At 29.4% G+C, this 20,075-nt stretch overlaps 2 protein-coding genes across 2 annotated transcripts; both read left to right on the plus strand.

Moving 5' to 3' along the window:
* Positions 1 to 3,185: 3,185 nt before the first annotated feature.
* On the plus strand, positions 3,186 to 7,387 carry LOAG_05585 (hypothetical protein; the record flags this gene model as incomplete). Its single annotated transcript, XM_003141122.1, has 8 exons — positions 3,186 to 3,335; positions 4,187 to 4,370; positions 4,868 to 5,001; positions 5,791 to 5,912; positions 6,055 to 6,145; positions 6,336 to 6,444; positions 6,655 to 6,789; positions 7,221 to 7,387. 8 exons carry the CDS (start codon positions 3,186 to 3,188, stop codon positions 7,385 to 7,387), a joined length of 1,092 nt encoding a protein of 363 aa, XP_003141170.1.
* Positions 7,388 to 8,371: 984 nt separating this feature from the next.
* On the plus strand, positions 8,372 to 17,515 carry LOAG_05586 (hypothetical protein; the record flags this gene model as incomplete). The annotated part of the gene is made up of 21 exons (XM_003141123.2): positions 8,372 to 8,503; positions 8,860 to 8,995; positions 9,205 to 9,440; positions 9,709 to 9,897; positions 10,250 to 10,477; positions 10,835 to 10,956; positions 11,131 to 11,259; positions 11,556 to 11,712; positions 12,139 to 12,265; positions 12,575 to 12,685; positions 12,784 to 12,923; positions 13,025 to 13,309; positions 13,703 to 13,838; positions 13,973 to 14,132; positions 14,289 to 14,532; positions 14,783 to 14,910; positions 15,209 to 15,428; positions 15,807 to 16,016; positions 16,333 to 16,452; positions 16,884 to 16,973; positions 17,318 to 17,515. The coding sequence occupies 21 exons, from the start codon at positions 8,372 to 8,374 to the stop codon at positions 17,444 to 17,446; spliced, it is 3,429 nt and encodes a 1,142-aa protein (XP_003141171.1). The 3' UTR covers positions 17,447 to 17,515.
* Between the last annotated feature and the right edge of the window lie 2,560 nt (positions 17,516 to 20,075).

Raw genomic sequence — 20,075 nt, forward strand, 5'->3', positions numbered from 1 at the left:
GATCCTCTAATGCTACATAGTATTTCTTACATCATATATATTACGGTATCCTACATCTTACATATTCTACAGTAATTGAATTATATATGTTAGTTACGAGATATTGATAATTGGCAAAGTCAATGTGAAATCTATCAAGGATATGGAATAAATTTTTAAGTTTTTGAATTTTCCATACGTAAATCATACGGATTTTTCTATTTATCCATTAACTATATGAAATTACAATAATAGCAATTACATAGAACTATTACTCCAATCATTACTACTAATTTTTTGATGATAATTGATATTGATAATTATAATTTTATTTATTTAATGTTACAAGTATATAATAAATGAACGATTATTTCACTACTTATATTTTATAATTTGAAATAATTTAATATTATACTTAAAAATAAATTGTAAAAAGGAAAGAAATATATTCGATATTATTTTTCTGTATTGAAAATATGAAATTAATCAATTATTTCACTTTCCTTCTATATTTTTTTTTAATTGATTAATTCTAATTAATCAATTTACATTTTACTAAATTTTTCAAAATCAAAATTAACTTTACCTTGTATAGATATGATTATAATACTAGATAGGATGAAAATTATTAGTGTCATCATAGAATAATGACATACACATATGATTACATACCCACTTGATCATTAGTTATTGTCCACCATATGTCCACTCCCATCATTATTCCAATATTAACCATTAGGTATTTTACTATATATATATATCTTCATTAACTATAATATTTCCCTTTCTTTTATTGTTTACATAAATATGTTGCAAAATTTTCCCAATGTATTATACCTTTTTTAACATAAGTATTAATCAGTTTTAGTTTGTTTACTTAAACATATGGAAGAAAAAGGAAATAGAAAAAAAGTTTTCTTTTTCTCAAATATTAATTTGTTAATAGAAATATGTTAAATGAAAATAATTATTATCATATCTATTTATGAAATGATTGAAAAAAATAAAAAATGGAAGAGAATTTTAAAGAAAAAAGAAAAAATATTAAGTAACAATTAAAAGTAAATATTAGATAAAGTAAAAAAGATAATGTTGAAATAAATGAGATTAATAATTTATTAATTGATATTTTATATGTTTTGTGAAATTTTTGCAAATTGATTTAACGCATAATTTAAAATTTTATTAGAAATATAAATAAGAAATGAAAATATGATTGAAAGATTATAAGTAAAGCAGCAATTCGTATTGTTATCAATAAAGTTGCAATGTTGCTAAAAAAATAGTATTAGCTAGATTTTCGTACTTTTTAAAGTCATACCCAAGCAATTTATTTATCTAATTACTCAGTTATGATCGAAGGTTAATTAAAATTAGCAATTCATTAATGATCAGAAACAATGAAAGAAACACTAAGAACAGAAAAAAAAAGAATATTTGAGAAAAAAAAGAAGTCAATGATATCGTTATTCATAATGATAACAATAAATATTAATGTGCATGAACATTCAAATCAAGAATTATAAATTAATTGATCTTTACAAATAATTTATCAATGATATATCTATCTGTATCAACTTATTATTTACTACTTATATCATTCAATTTTATCATTACACTTATCATTCCTCACTATTAGTATTAATTTAAGTTATTTATCAATCGTTTAAGTCATCATTTTTTTTTTCCTCACCATATCATTTGTCATCATTATCACTAGTGATAATTGTCAACTATCAATATCATTCAATTTTTTATACATTCATTATCGCCTTCTACGTGTAATTCTTTTCTTTTTTTTTTTTTGTTGAATTAAATTACCAATTACAAATAAAAAATTGGACCATTTTTTCGAATTTTCCAATTACTTTATACTCTCATAATTATGAATTAATTTACAAATTACAACATCGACATTTATTTATTTAATGATTCATTGCTAAAAAGATAAGGCATTACAAGTCATACTGTAAATAAATGATGACAATTAAAATTCCTTCAAAAAAAAAAAAATACAAATCATTTCAAAAAAAAAAAAACCTTACATCTTACATGCACTGCTAGAATATTTTTATGCTATGAATCATCAAAATCAATTTATATAATTTCTTCCGGATGATTATACCTGATATGACGAATAATAGAAATGTTGATTGTAGCATATGAGTTTCCGGTATAATTTCCGAAAACTGAAACAAGAATGAAAAAGGAAACGAATAAAAAAAAAAAAAAGAGATGGATTACGCAACAATAATTTCTCATCCATATCTGTTATAATTTTCATATTTAGCAAACATTCATTAGGTTTTTTTTTCTTCTTCAGTTAATTAAAATATCTTTTAAATGATATTTTAAGCAAGATTAATTACTAGCAACATTTTGTGCATAAATTAAAAATCTAATTAAATCAAAATTTAAAATGCCTTCAACAATCGAAAATTTATGGCACAAAAAAAAATTATTTAAGTTTTGTAAATTAAAAAAATTAAAAAAGAATCAAAAAGATTGAAATAAAAAGAAAATCAAAAAATTAAAAAATCAAAAAAAGAAACTAAAAAAAATGAAACTAAATTGTGCTTTACTTCCCTAAAAAAAGGAAAAAATAAATGGTGAAAAGTTATTTTAATATTGTAATTGTAATTGTATTACAGCTACAAAACTGAATTAACTTTTCATCATTCCTTTTCTCATATTTACTTATAGAGCTTTCTTTTTTCTTTCTTTTCCTTTTTAATAGTTAGATCTTAACTTTTTAGGTACAAAGAAACAGTATATAATCAAATTATAACTAATGTCATAAAAACAAAATTTAATTTGATTTAAAATGACAATAAAAGGGAAGAAGAAACCACAAGAAAAGAAGGTTAAACGTAGCATAAATTGATGTTTTGTTCAAGAGTTCTTGTTTACCAATGAAAATTTTTCACTCATTTCGTTGATTGCATTTCCGACAAACATTGTTCACCGAATTTCATTACGATTAGGATAATAGTTTTCATAATTAGAGCCGTGTTAATATTGAGCAAAGCAATTTTTCATGCTCTTTGAAAGTACCTATTGAAGGTGTGTGTGTGTTTTTTTCCCGTAAAATTGGAGGTATTTGCCTAGGATTTTTCCGGATGGACCGGTTAGAAATGGAATAATTTTATGGCTTAATTTGGTTATTACTGCAATTATATTGTAACTAATATAGCTATTGGAGGGAAATGTTGAGAACATTATGGAAAAGGATGAATAATAATGATGATCGGAATGCAATCTATAATGATCAGGATAGTTATGATGATGAACAAGAATCGATCGATCATTCGTGTCTACAGGAACACTGCCATTTTTTGTTGCTATCTCAAAAAGAGGTTTCTTTTCTTAATTTTTTTTCATGCTTCTTCGTATCCTTTATTGATTTAAAGCTTTTGCTTTCGTTTGTGGAAAAACTTGACAACTATTGAATTATTGTACATCGATGGCAATACAAACGTATGGATCAAATACAGTTAAGCATGCATTGTTGCACTGTTAATATTTTTACATTAATCACAATTTAATCATAACCATATGATTTGATTTTGTTAATTTTGGTCCATTAGTCGTATCACTTTATTGATTGTTATAATGACTATACAAATTAGTATGATGTGGTCAACATTGTCAACGGCATAATATGTTTAGCAATTGATGTAACCGTCAACATTCTGTTAACTGTGTTATGCTAAATGTATTGTTATTATTTAGATCATTTGATTACTTATATTGAATCAGTTGTGTTATTCCATTACGGTAGGATTAAACAATATTTAAATGCCCAAAGTTATTTATGATGTGATTAATAAATTTGCTAGTTCATTTGTTTTTTTTAAAATCTATCGTTTTGTTTTGTCGAAAAACCATAGTTAGCATTTTGATATTTCTATACTAGTACAAATTGTTTTTAAAATCATTAAATTGTTTTTTAAAAGAAAAAGTTTTTAAAATCATTTTTTAAAACCGTACTGTTGTATTGTTCACCAAAATGAACTCGTCACTGTGTAATTTACATCTCTGCGGAAGTTTCAGGAATTTATACTGAATGTGTTGTCTACATACACATGTTCTCTAAAACTGAATGATATCATTTTAAAAATTTAGTCATCAGTTTAAGCATCATTTATGTTTTAAAAACAAAGTTAATTTAGAACAAGTTTTAGTATTGGACTTAATATATTTCCAGGACCGAAGAGCTGAACGATCACTGATAGCGGTGGCAATTTTAAGTACCGTTTTCATTGTTGCTGAATTCAGCGGTGGCGTTTTGGCCCGCAGTTTAGCAATAATGACCGATGCTGGACATATGCTTAGTGATTTGCTCTCTTTTATCATATCGATCATAGCAATCCGGCTTGCACGGTCTCCTGGTTCTATTTTCACACCAATATTTTTCTCCAAAAATATTGACAGACCAATGTTTTGTTTTTAAGATAATTCAAACGTCTGCAACACTAAAAAAGCAATTTGTCTGTTTCTTTTTACTTCCTCTTAATTTAGCGTTTTCTGGGAAATGTACGGGTGATTGCTGAATATCAGACAATACATAAATGATTAAATTATATCTTTTAGTAACACTGAAGTTCCAATTCATCGGTAACAACATGGTACAAAGAGTATCATATAGATGCTCTGTTATTTGACATTATTTCATGTACGCATATTCTTTCGCATTAAGTAAACTGCTGGAAAACATTAAAAACAGGAAGCGGTTCATGATATAAGAAATCAGAAAGGAAAGGGAATTTAAAATAAATCCAGGATGAATAATTTGGATGTTGTTTGGATGTACGCTAATTATGTACATTGCATACTGATTACACCAATAATCCTCAAATTACTAGTTCAAATTACAATGAAATTCTAGCAAATCACCGATTATCGTTTGGTTTTCTTCGTGCAGAAATTTTGGGTGCTACGATATCGATTATAATTATATGGATTCTTACAACGATGCTTGTAATGCTTGCTTTACAACGGATTATCAATAATGATTTCGAGGTTTGCATTTCATTATGCCTATAATATCATTTCATTCATTCCTTTTCTCATAATTTAATGATAACCGAAAATATATTGTTTAACGTTTGAGGTTTTGACACTGGTTAGAGAGTGCATGTACAGTTGAAGCATTCCTAAATATGGAAATGTGGTAATTTAAGGTTAATCCATTGAAAATGTGACCAACAGTATTTAAAATAAGTAGTTAAAAGGCCACTTAGAATCGTAGAATTCTTTCAGTAAATTGACGTTCAACCATATCTGACGTATGATCTCCGGTGAGGGGGGTTTGTTCGAGTGGTATAAGTTCTTATAATGTCTCGTACAGCATAATCGTTTGAAATGCTAGGGAACGACATTTCTTGCTGTATAGTATTGAAATTATATGTTGGAAATGAACTTCCAAAAAAAAAGAAAAAAGTGCAAATGAACATAATTTTAATGTCACAGTACTATTTGAACAGCAAATTTTATTTGCTGTTGAAGTTTTCCGTTGTAATCAAATCGAAAAATAATATCTGAATTTGGACCATTTTAACTTCTGATACAGTATAATCTTTATTATTAATGGAAATCATGTTTGAATTCAAGATGTGTTTCCGAAAATTTTAGGAAAAAACTAATTAAACTTAGAAAAAAAGGTAATAGTCAGGAAAGTTGTGCATTACCGAAGACTAATTTGGACATTTTGTTTATAATTTTGGTCCGATTTAGGTAGTTTTCTCAACCAAATAGGTATTTTTTCTTTCTTTTGAAATCCGAGAATTTCATTAGGCTTGACAATTTGAGGTTGATGCAAATATGATGATTGTGACAGCAAGTGCAGGCGTATTATTTAATATTATCATGGGACTCGTTCTGCGGTATTTTCGTTCTGCTCACTCGCAAGATATGGGTCACAGTCACAACCAGTAGGTACTTGGTTTTTTTCTTTTTTCATTCTAATTTAAATAACACGAAATTATATTTTAAATAGTGAATTTCACCAATATATAAGAATGCTGTTTTAATGAAAAAAATGTATTTTCCAACTTATTCGTTTGCATAATTCAGTACTAATGTGAATGTACGAGCGGCTTTTATCCATGTTCTCGGAGATTTCATCCAAAGTATCGGTGTTCTAACTGCCGCTATCGTGATTAAGGTAAGATGATAGTATACTGTTACTGGTATTACTGGTATAATATTTTTCGTCAGGTTATTCTTAAGAAAGGGGAGATCAGAAAAAAGGTTTCTTTGTTTGCCAAGTTGGGAGGAAAAGACCATAATTTATCATGAAATTTCAAATTATTACACTCTTTATATTTATTTCCCTACAGGTTTATTTATTGCAGATAACAGGTTGGAAATTAGCTGATCCGTTATGCACCTTCCTTTTTTCTATAATCGTACTTATCACAAGTGTTACTGTAATTCGTGATATTTTCTTCATATTAATGGAAGGTATTGATAAAAACTGTTTTCTAAAGCACTTCCTTAGATAAAAATTTTTTACAAAATTTTTTTTTCCCCCAATATTAAAATTGCCTTTTTTTTTCATTTTTTCCCATTTTGTTGGGTTTATTTTGCCTCAAAATCAAATTTGCAATTGGCGGAAATTTCGTAAGCAAACTTACGATTGGCAGGAAGTATGATAAATTGATAATTTTTCAGGAACACCGGCACATATCAATTATGGTAACTTGCAGAATGATTTGTTGAGCATAGATGGTGTAAGAACGTTGCACAGCTTGCATGTGTGGTCATTGAATATGGACAAAACAGCTTTGGCAGTTCATTTGGCCATTGGTATCTTTGCTTCTATAGAAATATAACTTTATTTTTTAAAATTACTTGATAATACTGAGCATATCACAATTTTTAGTCTTGTTCTGAATTTTTGAGTATTACTGTATTGGATGATGTGTTTCCGTCGTGAGATCTAACGAAGAAGATGTCTAAAGTTTCTCTAACTAAATTTTCTTCACAAAAAGCCAGAATAAATTGGATGCAACTTTCTGGATAATATGATATAACTGACGATCAATGTCGTCCGCTTCAATTTAAAAAATCATTCATTTTGTGAGCCAATTCTGAATAACGATTTGACTGTTTTGAAAATTGTACCTAAATTGCACTCTTTGATCTTTATTGACTGATTTCTAAATTGATGCGGACGACATTAGTCGTTTTGTAAAGAAATTCCTGAAGTTTCTCTATCTAAAGCTTCTTTACTGCAGATGAACCAGAGAAAGCAACCGAAACAATGCAGATAGCTAGTAGACTTATACGTTTCAAACACGGTATACATCTGGCTACGATACAAATCGAACAATACGAAACCTTCATGTTATCGTGCAAATTTTGTAAACCGTTGTTTCAACTGAATACAGGGATTGATATTTGAATTCTTTTAGTAATAATCAGTTCATTATTATTGCACAGAAAAAGATGAAGTTATCGAGTGAACGTTGCGACTGTATTAAAATTATGTAAACTGTTTAACTTGATCATTTGTAACAGTTCAGTTCAAGGCTTTCTTGTCGAAGTTAATGGAAGGAATGGTGTTGTTATGCGTAAGAAAGTATAGGCAGTCGTTAAAAAAACTGTCTAATATGCTTACATCGTAGTTACCGCTAACTTTAATTTTACTATATAGCAGCTGTAATAATGATTCCTTGACTATTTGAATCTTTCTGGAACATATCGTTAGTGAAATGCTTAGACATTGTTAAACCATTGTTGTTGCTACAATTCATTGATGATTGTATCGCTCAAATTATATGTTATGGGATAGCTTTAATGATCTTAACAGAGTTTAGATATCAGCTACAAATATTCGACTTTAGCCTATTCTACTGTATCTCAATTTCAATCATCAGACAGTTCTAGGCATATAATAGTTGACTTGGTTTGTAACCGTTATTTAACGTCTAATTTTCTTTTTTTTTTTTTGGAGAAATTTTGCTTATTGTGAATTATCTGCATTGCTCATCATTTCACTTTTTAAAAATTATTTTAGTCCTTATTTATATACCATTTGTCTTAATTATTCATTATTTTCGGACTACTTATAGCACTTTTCTTCATTAATTTTTTGCTGTAACGACTTTGGTTATTGTTCAAAAATGATTTAGAGTTTTGTTATGCTATTGTTATTTTATATATATTTAAAATCTTATTACCCTATTTTAATAATTCTCGTTTTACTTTAGAAGTTATAATAAAGTAAATTATGGTATTCCATGTTGCATTTCAGTGTTCATACTGTTGTTACTTCTTACTACGATGACGACGAGTAATTACTGCTGACCTTTTTCACGATTTAAAAGTAAGAAAATGAAACATATAGTTGAAGAAAATTCTGCTAAATTTTCCATACATTGAAGGTATGAGTTCTGTGGATGCAGTTAAATGGTTTGCACTGATTTTGCTATGTATTTCAACAGTAACAGCTGAAGTTTACAGTTGCGGTGGTTTTGTCAAATCACCAGATGTTCCAATCGATTATTCGAAATTACAGGTTTGAATATTTAGTGTAGTGTCGTAGAATAGAAACTATTATAAACCATGTGGTAAGCAGTGATAAGACGCAGTTATACCTGTTTAAGATTCGACTGGATTGATCCCTTATACTATAGTTTGATTTTTCACGATTTTTTGCCAAGTAAATAGTCAAGAATCCAAATATTTCAATGAAAAAATCTTTAATTGTCGATGAAAATTAATATTAATGTTAATATTATTTGATGGAAGTTAATATTAATAGATAATGTTTTTTACAAAGTATATCGTCAATTTAAGTAATTGGATATTCGTTTATATTCTTTCATGAATATTTTGTTTTTTGTTTTTCTAACCGATTAGATTTGTTCATAGGTTAAACTATTTACTGCTGAAGGAAATTTAAAATTTGAAACAGAATGCAGTCCAACAAATGGTTATTATATGATTCCGGTATATAACAAGGGCGATTATTCAATACGTCTTTTCGCCCCTGATGGATGGTTCTTTGGTAGGCACTCTTTTCAAGATTCATTTTATTTTTGAACATTTGATATTTTAAAATGTTGAAATAAAAACGAATGATAAAAAACGATTCCATAGCGGTGAATTATTCCTTTGATTCATTTTTCTCTTGCTAAATTCTTTTTTCTTTTTCTTCCTTTGTTCCGTTACTTTTATTCTCTTAAAAAAGGAAAAAGTTTGTAAACTTTATTTCAGAACCAAGTACTTTTGATCTGAAAGTAGATGGGAAGAATGATTTATGCACCAAAGGTGAAGATATAAATTTTGTTTTGAATGCTTTCGCTGTGGAAGGTATGTTACGAAGTGGTGATGGTCATGGACCTGCCGATGTTGCATTGATTCTTATTGCCGAAAATGGTACCATTGTATCGGAGTCAAAAACGGTTGCAAATGGTGCATATCGATTTCGAGCATCACCCGGAAAATATTTAGTATGTCATCTTTTTGCAATTTTTTTCCCATGTTTAAGTTGAGATGATTGTTATTTTTATTTTAAATTGTGTAAATATGAACCAGACAGGTGAATTCTTTGAATAAATTCTTTTGTTTGATGTGTGATCACATCTCGTGAAATATCGAAGTATTATAAATCATGGTAAAGAAATTTCAGTTTTTTTGTTTGTGGAATTTTCAATATGTGGTTAACTTTTTGTTCGTCAGTCCGATTTATTATTAATTACTTTTCATCTTTCCGTGAAGGTATCAACCGCAGGTAATAGCACAGAATGCATTGAGCGTGGTAAAGTACCGATATCGGTTACGACATCACCAGTTCGTGTATCACCAGATTTGAAAATATCTGGACATTTATTGACAGTTGCTGTTTTATCCAAAAAGCATCAAATAGCTGAAGTTTCAGTAGCACTTTATTCGGAAACTGCTATAACGGTAAGCTACAAAGATTTTCTAATATTATTGCAGCTACTAAATCATTCTTATTACCTTGGGATAGCTGTTAAAATTTTTTGGTCCATCCTTCCGAGAAGACATAATTGGCGCAAACCATAGACTATTTGTAATTTATTCAGCGGAATAATTTAGCGATTGTTTTTCTTATGGTATATGTAATTTATAACATATGTTACTGTATGCAATACAATTTTCTCGATGCCTTCCATTTCTTACTATTCCTAAGTCGTACGTGATAAGAAGCGATATTTGTAAGAGTCAATAATGCTAATTAATACAGGTCATGTTTCAGTATGAAGATCTTTTGACTCTTGTTGTTATCTTTTTATAGTTACAATATTGTGATGAAGAACAAGAACTAGCTGATGTGGAAAGAAAAGGAGGAAAACTTGGTCGAAAGCTTGCTTGTAAAATAAAAACTGATAGCAAAGGTGTAGCTGAATTCCCATGTCTTCCGCCAGGATTGTATACCATCCAGCCATCTCTTTCCACCGACAAAGTTCGTTTCAGTTTCTCACCGGAAATGAAGGAAATCACCATGGGGTCATCCGCGGAAAAGGTCTTACTTTCTAATTTTATAAGTCAAATAATTTAATTTTATGAATTATGTTGGCATGCTTTTGCATTTTTTTAATCTTATGCTAAAAATTGAAATTCAATTAATTCATTATTTCTGGTATTGCTTAGGACGGTATGTATTTCTTCAGGATCAAAATTTTGTAAGCTATCAACTATATCATCTAGAAATCAAGACCGGATATCGTAGATAGTTTTGTTTCACTAGAAATCTATTAAATCGGGCATAATTAAAACTCTGTTATTCGTAGTACCAAATTAACTCATTTTCAGTTATTGCAAAAGAAATATTAATGAACGCTACTATTAATAAAATGATAATGTTTTTGTCTATTTAAAGGTTATCTTCAACACGCTTGGATTTAGTAGCAAAGGTCAAGTGCTGTTATCTGGACAGCCAGTTGTCGATGCAATTGTTTATGTAAATGGTGAAACAAAAGGAAAAACCGATGCAAGCGGATGGTAATTTTTAACTGGCCAAAAAAATCGGATTAATCCAGGGTAATGAAGATGAACTAAATTGTTATGTAGTACATTGTCATTTAGCTCAGCGATTCCTTATTTGAGGCGGGGACTGTCGTTTTCGAAAATTTTCATAAGATATCTCATTTGTATGATGTTATTTCGTGTCTTTAGGTATACACTTGACGGTTTACAAGATGAGGATTACAAAATAACTGCCAAAAAGGATCATTTTGCTTTCAATACGGTAAGCATCAAGTTGACTGCAAAAAAAGCTGAAATTCCGGATATCGTTGTGGAAAGGTAAGTTATGCGTATTTTTGCGGAGTATTTCCCAAACATATCTTAATCAAATTATTCGATAGCTTCTCACACTGTTCATCTTCCTTCGAGTAAAAAATGATGACTGGAGATTTTTTTTCTAAAATATAACATTGTTAATATATGGTTATTCGATAAGTACCACGATGAATTAACGAATCACGTTTTTGTTTTTTTAACGTAGAAATTGTAGTTATATTATGGCACAACATTACATTTAAAAATGTCGTACTTTAGAATAGTAATCGTTGCTCTTAGCTGTGTTTACATTTTTCCAGTGTAGACGTGTGTGTTACGGTGAATGCGGAAGAAAGTACTAATCACGTAATGTCGATCGTTTTTACAAATGAGCAAACGAAAGCCGTGAAATCACTGAATACAAAGAGCGATGGAAAGATATGCAGTTTGTTAGCAGTTGGTAGATATGTCGTATCGGTGCATTTTCAACTTTCACTTTTCATTTTTATATTACATAAATACTCACAGAGTATTTATTTTTTGTCTAGAATACGAAGGCCTAACATTACTTACGAGTATCTCTCGACTCGTTATTACGAGTAATAATTAGAATTCAATTATTATCTTTAATAATGAAAAAAAAAAACCATATCTTCATGATGCTTGGCTATTCAAGCAATACACTTTAATTCATTTAATACATGGAATTCATTTAATAGGCATTATATAGACTTAAAAATAGAAGAGACTAAGCAAATATTTTTTTCCGATTTTAAAAGTTTTATTCTCTGTCAATCATAAATGCATATTTCGGCCTATTAAAAGCTTATTTATCTTCCAATGACTGGCAATTTTTCTTCATCTTATAATGAAATTTAATATGCTTGTGATGTTTTGTTTTAGGTTTCATCCGTAAGCGATGCAGTAATGACGCCAAAACAACGTGAAATTGATTTGTCGAAAGGTCCTGCACTTGATGTTGTATTTAATCAGTTCAGAACTGATGTGAATGTTCGTGTCATCTGTATAGGTTCGTATTTTCTCAAAACTTTTTACAACAACCCTATGTTAGATCCTCATCAGTGTTTACAAAATTAAACCAGGTTTAGGTCATTATCTTATAGCAAAGTTTTTTTTTTACTGCATACTACCTTTTTTTTTTCATTTAAACTATTTGACATTAATTATATTACAGATATCACTTCTTTGCTAAAGGTATTTCTTTGGTTTGGTAACAATTTTGCCAGCAAATTGGCAAAAAAATTATGGTACTTTAAATTATGGATTTTCAATAATCTGTGTAGCAATGTGAAATTGTTTATATAACTTTACGTTACAGATGATTGTGGTACTTTGAAGATAGAACTGTGGAAGGAAGAAGTATTAATAAAAAACCTTGAGGGCATTGATCAATTTATTTTTCATCAAGTGGCACCGGATTCCTACAAATGTAAGTATATTTTTACCGTGTTAATGTGATCCAAATTAAAAATTTCTTCAATTAATACATACTGCATAAACGATAAATGTTTTAAATTGTCTTTACAGTGAAAATAGTTGATAACGGTCAATTTTGTTGGGAAAAAACTGAAATGGATATCGTTATCGAACATGCTGACTTGGATAACCTCATATTTCGTCAAGTAGGATATCGAGCAACAACCCGATTGTCACATCCGGCTAAAGCGGTTTGGATTATATCGCTAAAAATATTTAGTATTTTCAGCTAATAATCAAGATTGTATGGATGATGGCTGTATCCCAAAAAATATCTCTCCATTTATTCCAGAAATGGAGCATGTTGGAAAAACCTCAAGTTAGTGGTTCGCTTAATATACCAGCTGGACAGTTTTCTTTCTGCATTCCTTTAACCGGCATTTATACCGTGATATTTGAAGCTTGTCATAAATTCGACAAGCAGTCATATGAAATCAGTATCCCACAAGAAGTTCCACTTGTTGCATCTGCTTCGAAATTTCTGATTTCTGTTTCGATTGAATTGGATCACATGGTGAATCAGCTTGATGATTTTGCCTTATCTGTCAAGTCCAGCACTGACGAGCAAATGATTCCGGTATTTCCACCTTTCTTTCAACCTTTTTCGTTTCTCTTCAGTAACATATAATGATATAACTGACGCAATTAAAAATAAGATCAGTGCAATATGTTGTACCTATGAGATGGACCGCTTCATAAATCTAGCTTTATTACTTCATCAGTTGGAATTATTGCATAACTGGGTGCAAGCATATGTGACTATACGACTGACTATACTGACTATACGACATATGTGACTATACTGTTTCGCATAACAGGAGTTAAAATAGCAACGAAGATCATAAGAAATTTTAATTCCGATTGTAACAATATTTGCAGAGCATTATGAAGATTGTCTTTTCTTAATCATTCACACTCTTATTATTTGTTTTCTTCCTGGGAAGTTTTACGCTAAAATCAAGTCATTTAGGTAAATTCTTCAACAGAAAAAAGACTAGCTTTCATATTCTATTTATCAGCTTTGGATGCTGATGCCCATGTTATACTTACACCTCAATCGAAAACTTACCTTTTCAATCCAACTTCTCATATTTTCAAGTTCAGCGGTGAGCTTTTTTAATTTTACCCGACTTTGTACTCTATTAATCCTGTGATGATGCCCCACATATTTTTACACTTTTACATTTTCACTTTCATAATTAAAAAAAAAAATCGACAACAAGTTTCGCGTTGCTTTCAGGTGAATGTCATTTGGACGAAATAACTTTTAAAGCTGATAAGGGTATCTTTTTGGAAGGCCGAGTGGTGCCAGCTGTTAAAGGCGTGAATATCCGTTCACCACATACAAGTGATCCAAATGTCATTCTTGAATCAGTGACTGATGCTAACGGCAAATTTAGGTAATTGTGTTGATGCAGGATTTTAGTTGTGATTGACTTGCATCAAATTTTTGCCATTTGATGAGTGGTTTGACTCGAATATAGTTGTGTTTCGGATAAAATACAAAAAATTCAACTGCATGAAGTAAGTTTAAATTTGAAATCTCTGGTTTTCAGGATAGGTCCAGTGCGAAGTATTAAAGATTTCGATATATCAGCTGAGAAAAGTGGATATAAATTTGAGAAAACAGAGAAGTTAGAAGTGTTGAACGCCATAAAACTGTCACAGCTGATCATTATTGCTACTGACGCTGAGACTGGTGAACCACTTTCTAGTGTACTCATTTCTTTGAGCGGTACTGAGAATTATCGATCGAACAGTTTTATCGATAAAATCGGGAAAATCATCTTCGTTGGCTTGGTGAGTTTTTAGACGTCTTCATCTTGTAAATATCGATATTTTATTTTTATGAAGAATAATAACACCATTGCATTATTTTAACCAATCATTTTCCACCAGTTGCATGTTTAATATCATGCCGTATTTTTCATTGCAAGCAAATTACCGTAGTATTGATTGCGATAAGTTGAAATTGAACTATTTAAAAGCATTACATAATTTTTTGCACATAATTTTATACTATTAATCAATCTACAAAATTTGTTTGCAGCGACCTGGCGAATATTTCTTGCGTCCCATACTGCAGGAGTATAAATTTGATCCAAAATCAATCACAATAAATATTAAAGAAGGTGAATTTGAAACAGTAAACTTGAAGGGGCATCGATTTGCATATAGGTAAGTGTCAAATCCCTAATTTGTTGTAAACATTTCGAATTCAAATAATAAATATTAATTAAGCTCATTGCGTTCATTGATTGAGCTCATTAGTTAAGCTGTTTTATCTGTCCTTTTTCGAGTAATTCTTTTGGCACATTCGTAGTTTTATTTCATTCAATGTCTTGAATTTCCAAGACTGAATGTTAATTTTATGATAGGTTTATTCGTCAAATCGCAATGTATTTGAAGTCGTTACTTGCTTCATTGTGTATTTTTCGAGCAAATATTTTTTGAAAAGGAAAAAGAAAACTTACAGTGTTTTTGGCAAAGTTTCATATCCAACTGATCAACCAGCACCAGCAGTGACTGTTGAAGCAGTGTCAGAGCAATGCAATCAATTGCAAGAGGAGGATACAACGAATGAAAATGGTGAATATCGGATTCGTGGTCTTCATCCGAAATGTGTCTATCGGTTGGTACTAAAAACACCGAGCGGTCAGCGCTTGCAGTCGTACCCAACACATTATGATATCGTGGTATGTTTTCAAGTAATTGATTAAAAGATCATGCAAAACAAAGAGTGGGAAACGAGTTATTGATACTATTCCATTCCATCACATTCTATCATAACTGATTCGTTCATTGTTAGGCCTTTTTTCTCATTTCACAGTAGTGATATGAATATGGTTTATTTATCAATCAAATTATCTTTTTGTTGTTAAGCATTTTGAAAATAAATATGTTACAGTGAATATTAAATGTTCACTTGCACATTTTGTTCTGATTGAATTTTTACCAATAATTGAGTAGCCTTTGGGTAGTATCTTCTAAGCTCAGTTACTTCGAAACTTCACTTTATTTGAGTGACAAACAAACGATAGACATTTGCATGACATTGTCATTTTTTTGTTTAGGTAAGTGCTGAAGATGTCAAAGGCATTGATTTCGTGTTAATACATATCGAAGAGCGGGTAGATGTTGCTGGTAGTGTTGTATTTGTTGATACTGATTCACCACCGCAGTATAAAATTGGTCTTTACAAAAATAGTAATTTGGTTCAGCAGGCAACCGTTGTGGCACCTTCTACCGTATTTTATTTCGAAATTCCTACCGTGGATAATGTCGTAAGCTCTCTTGGATTTTTGATTCTTGTTTTGTATTAGATTTTGATGGAAACTGTAGAGAGTATCTAGTTAATGCTATTACTGTGCATTGATAAGTTCAATAACAGGTCGTTGGCATAAGTTCATTATTTTCTAAAATTGTTGGTAGATGTTAATTGTACATTAGTAAAAGAGTCACTTAGCTTTTAACCAGACAGGTTCATTCGGCAGTAATTTCAGTATAATGAAATACGTATTACCCCTATTAGACTGAGCGAAACTTTATACGTATTGGATTTTTTTTTCCTTGCTTGAACTTATCGAAATTTTATTCAAGGTATATTCGGTTCGATTTGAGACAAATTATGGTACAATTAATCAGAAGTTCGATTCTAACGAGGTCTTTTTCACCGCAAATGAAACATTTAAAGCCGTATCGTTAAGTATATATCCGCAGGTTAGCTATGCCGTTTCTTTGTGTCAAATTATTTTCCTTCAGGTCTTTTTTCGATTACTTTTTCGTTCCTTTTCTTTTTCTGGATTTCTGGAAGGTATTTGTTGGACAACTGTCTAAATAGGTAGCTATTACGGATTATACGTAATCTATTGACTTATTTGACACTAACTACTGCGTTAAAATTGAGACATGTACTTTTTTTTTTAGAAGATAGTCATTTTACTTATATGATTGTCAATTCTAATGAATCACAAATTTATGGAAATTCTTGTTATACTTTGACCTCGGGATATTCATGGTAGTAATATGACTTGATATTGATCAAGGTCACCTTTCGGAAGAAGCTCAACAAACTTTTCATGTTTCCCACATATCTCGATAGTCAACTTTATCTACAGTTTTTTTTACAAATTAATTAGTCAAATTTTCAGCGGAAATCTGAGGTGGAAATATCTGGTGGCAGCTATTTCGCACTTCCATTTTTCTTCCTCATTGCATACCTATTTTTCAATCATCAAAAGGTTTTACTTTCTTTTTTTTATTATTTATTACATGTATAAACATGAAATGAAGTGAGAAATATTCCATAAAGAAGCCATTTGAAATAATTTATTAGGTAAAACTTCTAGCTAATTATGACCATTTTTTATTATTTAACGATTCTGTTTTGACATGTTTATATGCCAGTATTCTATATGTCTACTCACTCTTATTTACACATTATTTATTGTTTATTAATTTCTTAGGAGTGAATTTTTAGTAACATACCAAAACTTTATTTTTCTAATAAGGATGCATGAGGTTGGAATTTTAAGCGAATAATTTTCATATTGATAAAATTTGCCTCATTTATCTCACATTTCAGGCTATCTCTTTTGTTGAACAAATATTTCTTCGACTTTCGAACATATCGTTACCCCACCGTAGTTTATCACCTAACGACGATTATGTTGATGCAGCTAGAAAACGACAAAAACTGAAAAAAGCACAGTAGTGAAGTAATTGGTGATAATGGAATTAGTATTGTTATTATTATTATTATTAGGTATTATTATGGGAGTTCAAAAGTTAATTCCATCTAGTCTTTTGGTTTAGTCACATGATCTATTATGTTCAAAGAATGTCTGCTTTTGTCGATATGAAGAATTTGTAGAATTTATTATAATGTCTTAGTCGAAGATTCAAAGATTTTACTTTATTATATTTATCAAGAACTGAAACAAGACAAAAAATATTAACAGGTTTTCTGAACACTCCTCTCATTATCTATCGTGATTTCTAATTTTAGCCTTATCATTTCTGAGGTTATTGCAGGTTTTCCTTGTTATTTCATCGGAAATAATTCGAGCATTTCTTGTTGTGAAATTGTAGCTGTTACTCTCTGTCTGGGAAATCTGATTCGTAATATTCATGAGTAGTTCACGTGTACCGTTCTCTTTTCCCATCGTTTAGAAAATGATAATTTCTAATAATCATTATCATACACACTCTTATCAATCCCAATTATCTGGTTAGCCTTGATTTTGTACTTTTAATCTTCATCAGTTTCGCTATCTGGTTAGCCTTGATTTTGTACTTTTAATCTTCATCAGTTTCGCTATCTGGTTAGCCTTGATTTTGTACTTTTAATCTTCATCAGTTTCGCTATTCGACCATGCTACGTTTTTTTTTCTGGTTTTTAATTCTTGACCAAATTGAAAGATAACTCTGGGTAAATGTTTGAACTATATTTATTGCAAATAATTGACAGCATTACCCGACATGAAATCTATTTTCGTGGATGAACTTACACAAGTATACAGTGTAAGCCATAAATCATAAAATAATCAGGGTAACCGAAGAAACTAACTTCATTGAGGTTTTTTTTCTTTTTCCTAGTAAATCTACAATCAATAGTGGGACTATTCTGATTATAATAACGATTCATTTGTTTAATTTAATTCATTTAATAAAGCGGAAAAAAAATAGAACTCCTCCTCATATTTTACCAAATTTTATCCTCGAAAATATAAAAGGATGTGATATAGGAAAAGGACAGAGGAATGGTATTATCATATATTATTGATTTATTGTTAATTGAACAATCATAAAAGATCTCGGTGTATTTATGGGATCCCCGCCCCGCACCCACGCACACACACACACACACACACACACACACACACATATATAACAGATGGATTCTGAAAAACAAAAACCTTGATAATGAGGTCATAATGAATAGAAAAGAAAAAAAAAAGAAATCTAACAAGCATAAATAGTGATAAGAAAAAAAAATAAAACCAATCAATGTTAAATTTAAACGATTATAAAAATAATGAAAATGTTAACAAGTGCAAACACAAAAATGATTTCCTGAAAAAAAGAAAAAAGAAAAAACAAATAAAAATGGTTAAGAATTCAAATCTGTCAAGTATTATCAGTTACCAGTTCGTTTTTTTTTTTTTCAAATATTATTGCATTCAAAGATTTAGAATTTTCTGAAATTATTTTTAACAAATTAATACTTCATTTTTTCGTCTGTTTTTTCAATGAAAAATTACTGAAATATTCAGAAAAAAATTCTATTTACAATAATTGTAAAATAATCGTTGATTTTATCTACAACTTCATTTAGCTTAATTAACCATTATAATTTATTCTAGCATATACATTTGCTATTGTAATGATTATCAAATAGTAACAACAAACAGATTTAAATTTAAAAATTTGATAAAAAAAAAAAAGGAAATGATATAAAAATACTTGTTTTTTTAATCAGAAACATCAATTCTTTTTGGTTAATAAATAATACAAAAACATTCGTTATAAGGTTAATACTTTCCCTGATACATATCAATTAATGAATAACAAAAATTAATAAACTTAAATAATCAAGTAATAATATCACTATCAAACAGTAACGGAAACAAATATTGGGAATGATGCATAAACAATTGGATATCCTATAATACATCCTATAATTTTATAAAATATATTATAGGATATTCAATTAATTAGAATTTAATAATGAAATGTAAACCATACAAAATGTTATGTTAATGACTGATTGCATGCTATTTGAGAACAAACAGATGAGAAAAACTGAAATGACATGAGAACGAAAATAAACCATTAACTTTTTCATAAAAAGGAGAAAAAAAACAAACCTTAAATTTAAATTTAAAACAAATTTCAACAATACGCATCATCGTATCGTTATGTGATCAATAAATTATTCAGGTTTAAACTAATTACCACCTTTTCCTCCTTTTCTTTTTTTTCTCTCTCTCTCTCTCTCTCTCCTTCCATTTCTATCTCTTTTTTGTAAAGCAAAATTGAAATTAACGAAGTGTTTCAACGAGCAAAATTATAATCTTTATATAGTGAAAAACATTAGCACTACAGTAATTCAATTTGTATCATAAGTTCAATAGGTTCAATCTTCAATTGAAATCATTGGAGAAAGGCAAAGTTTGTATGAGTGTTTGGATGTGATTCAAATAAAAATTTTCGCAAAAAAAAAAAAATGCTTCCAAAAATTTTTAATTTAAATCAAAATTCATCTTCCAGCAATAGTAACAATAACATTTAAATAATTACCACTCAAAATTTTTGACAAGTATAAAAAAAAATAATATAAA

Source organism: Loa loa, assembly GCF_000183805.2.
Source record: "Loa loa unplaced genomic scaffold supercont3.451, whole genome shotgun sequence".
Lineage (NCBI taxonomy): Eukaryota > Metazoa > Nematoda > Chromadorea > Rhabditida > Onchocercidae > Loa > Loa loa.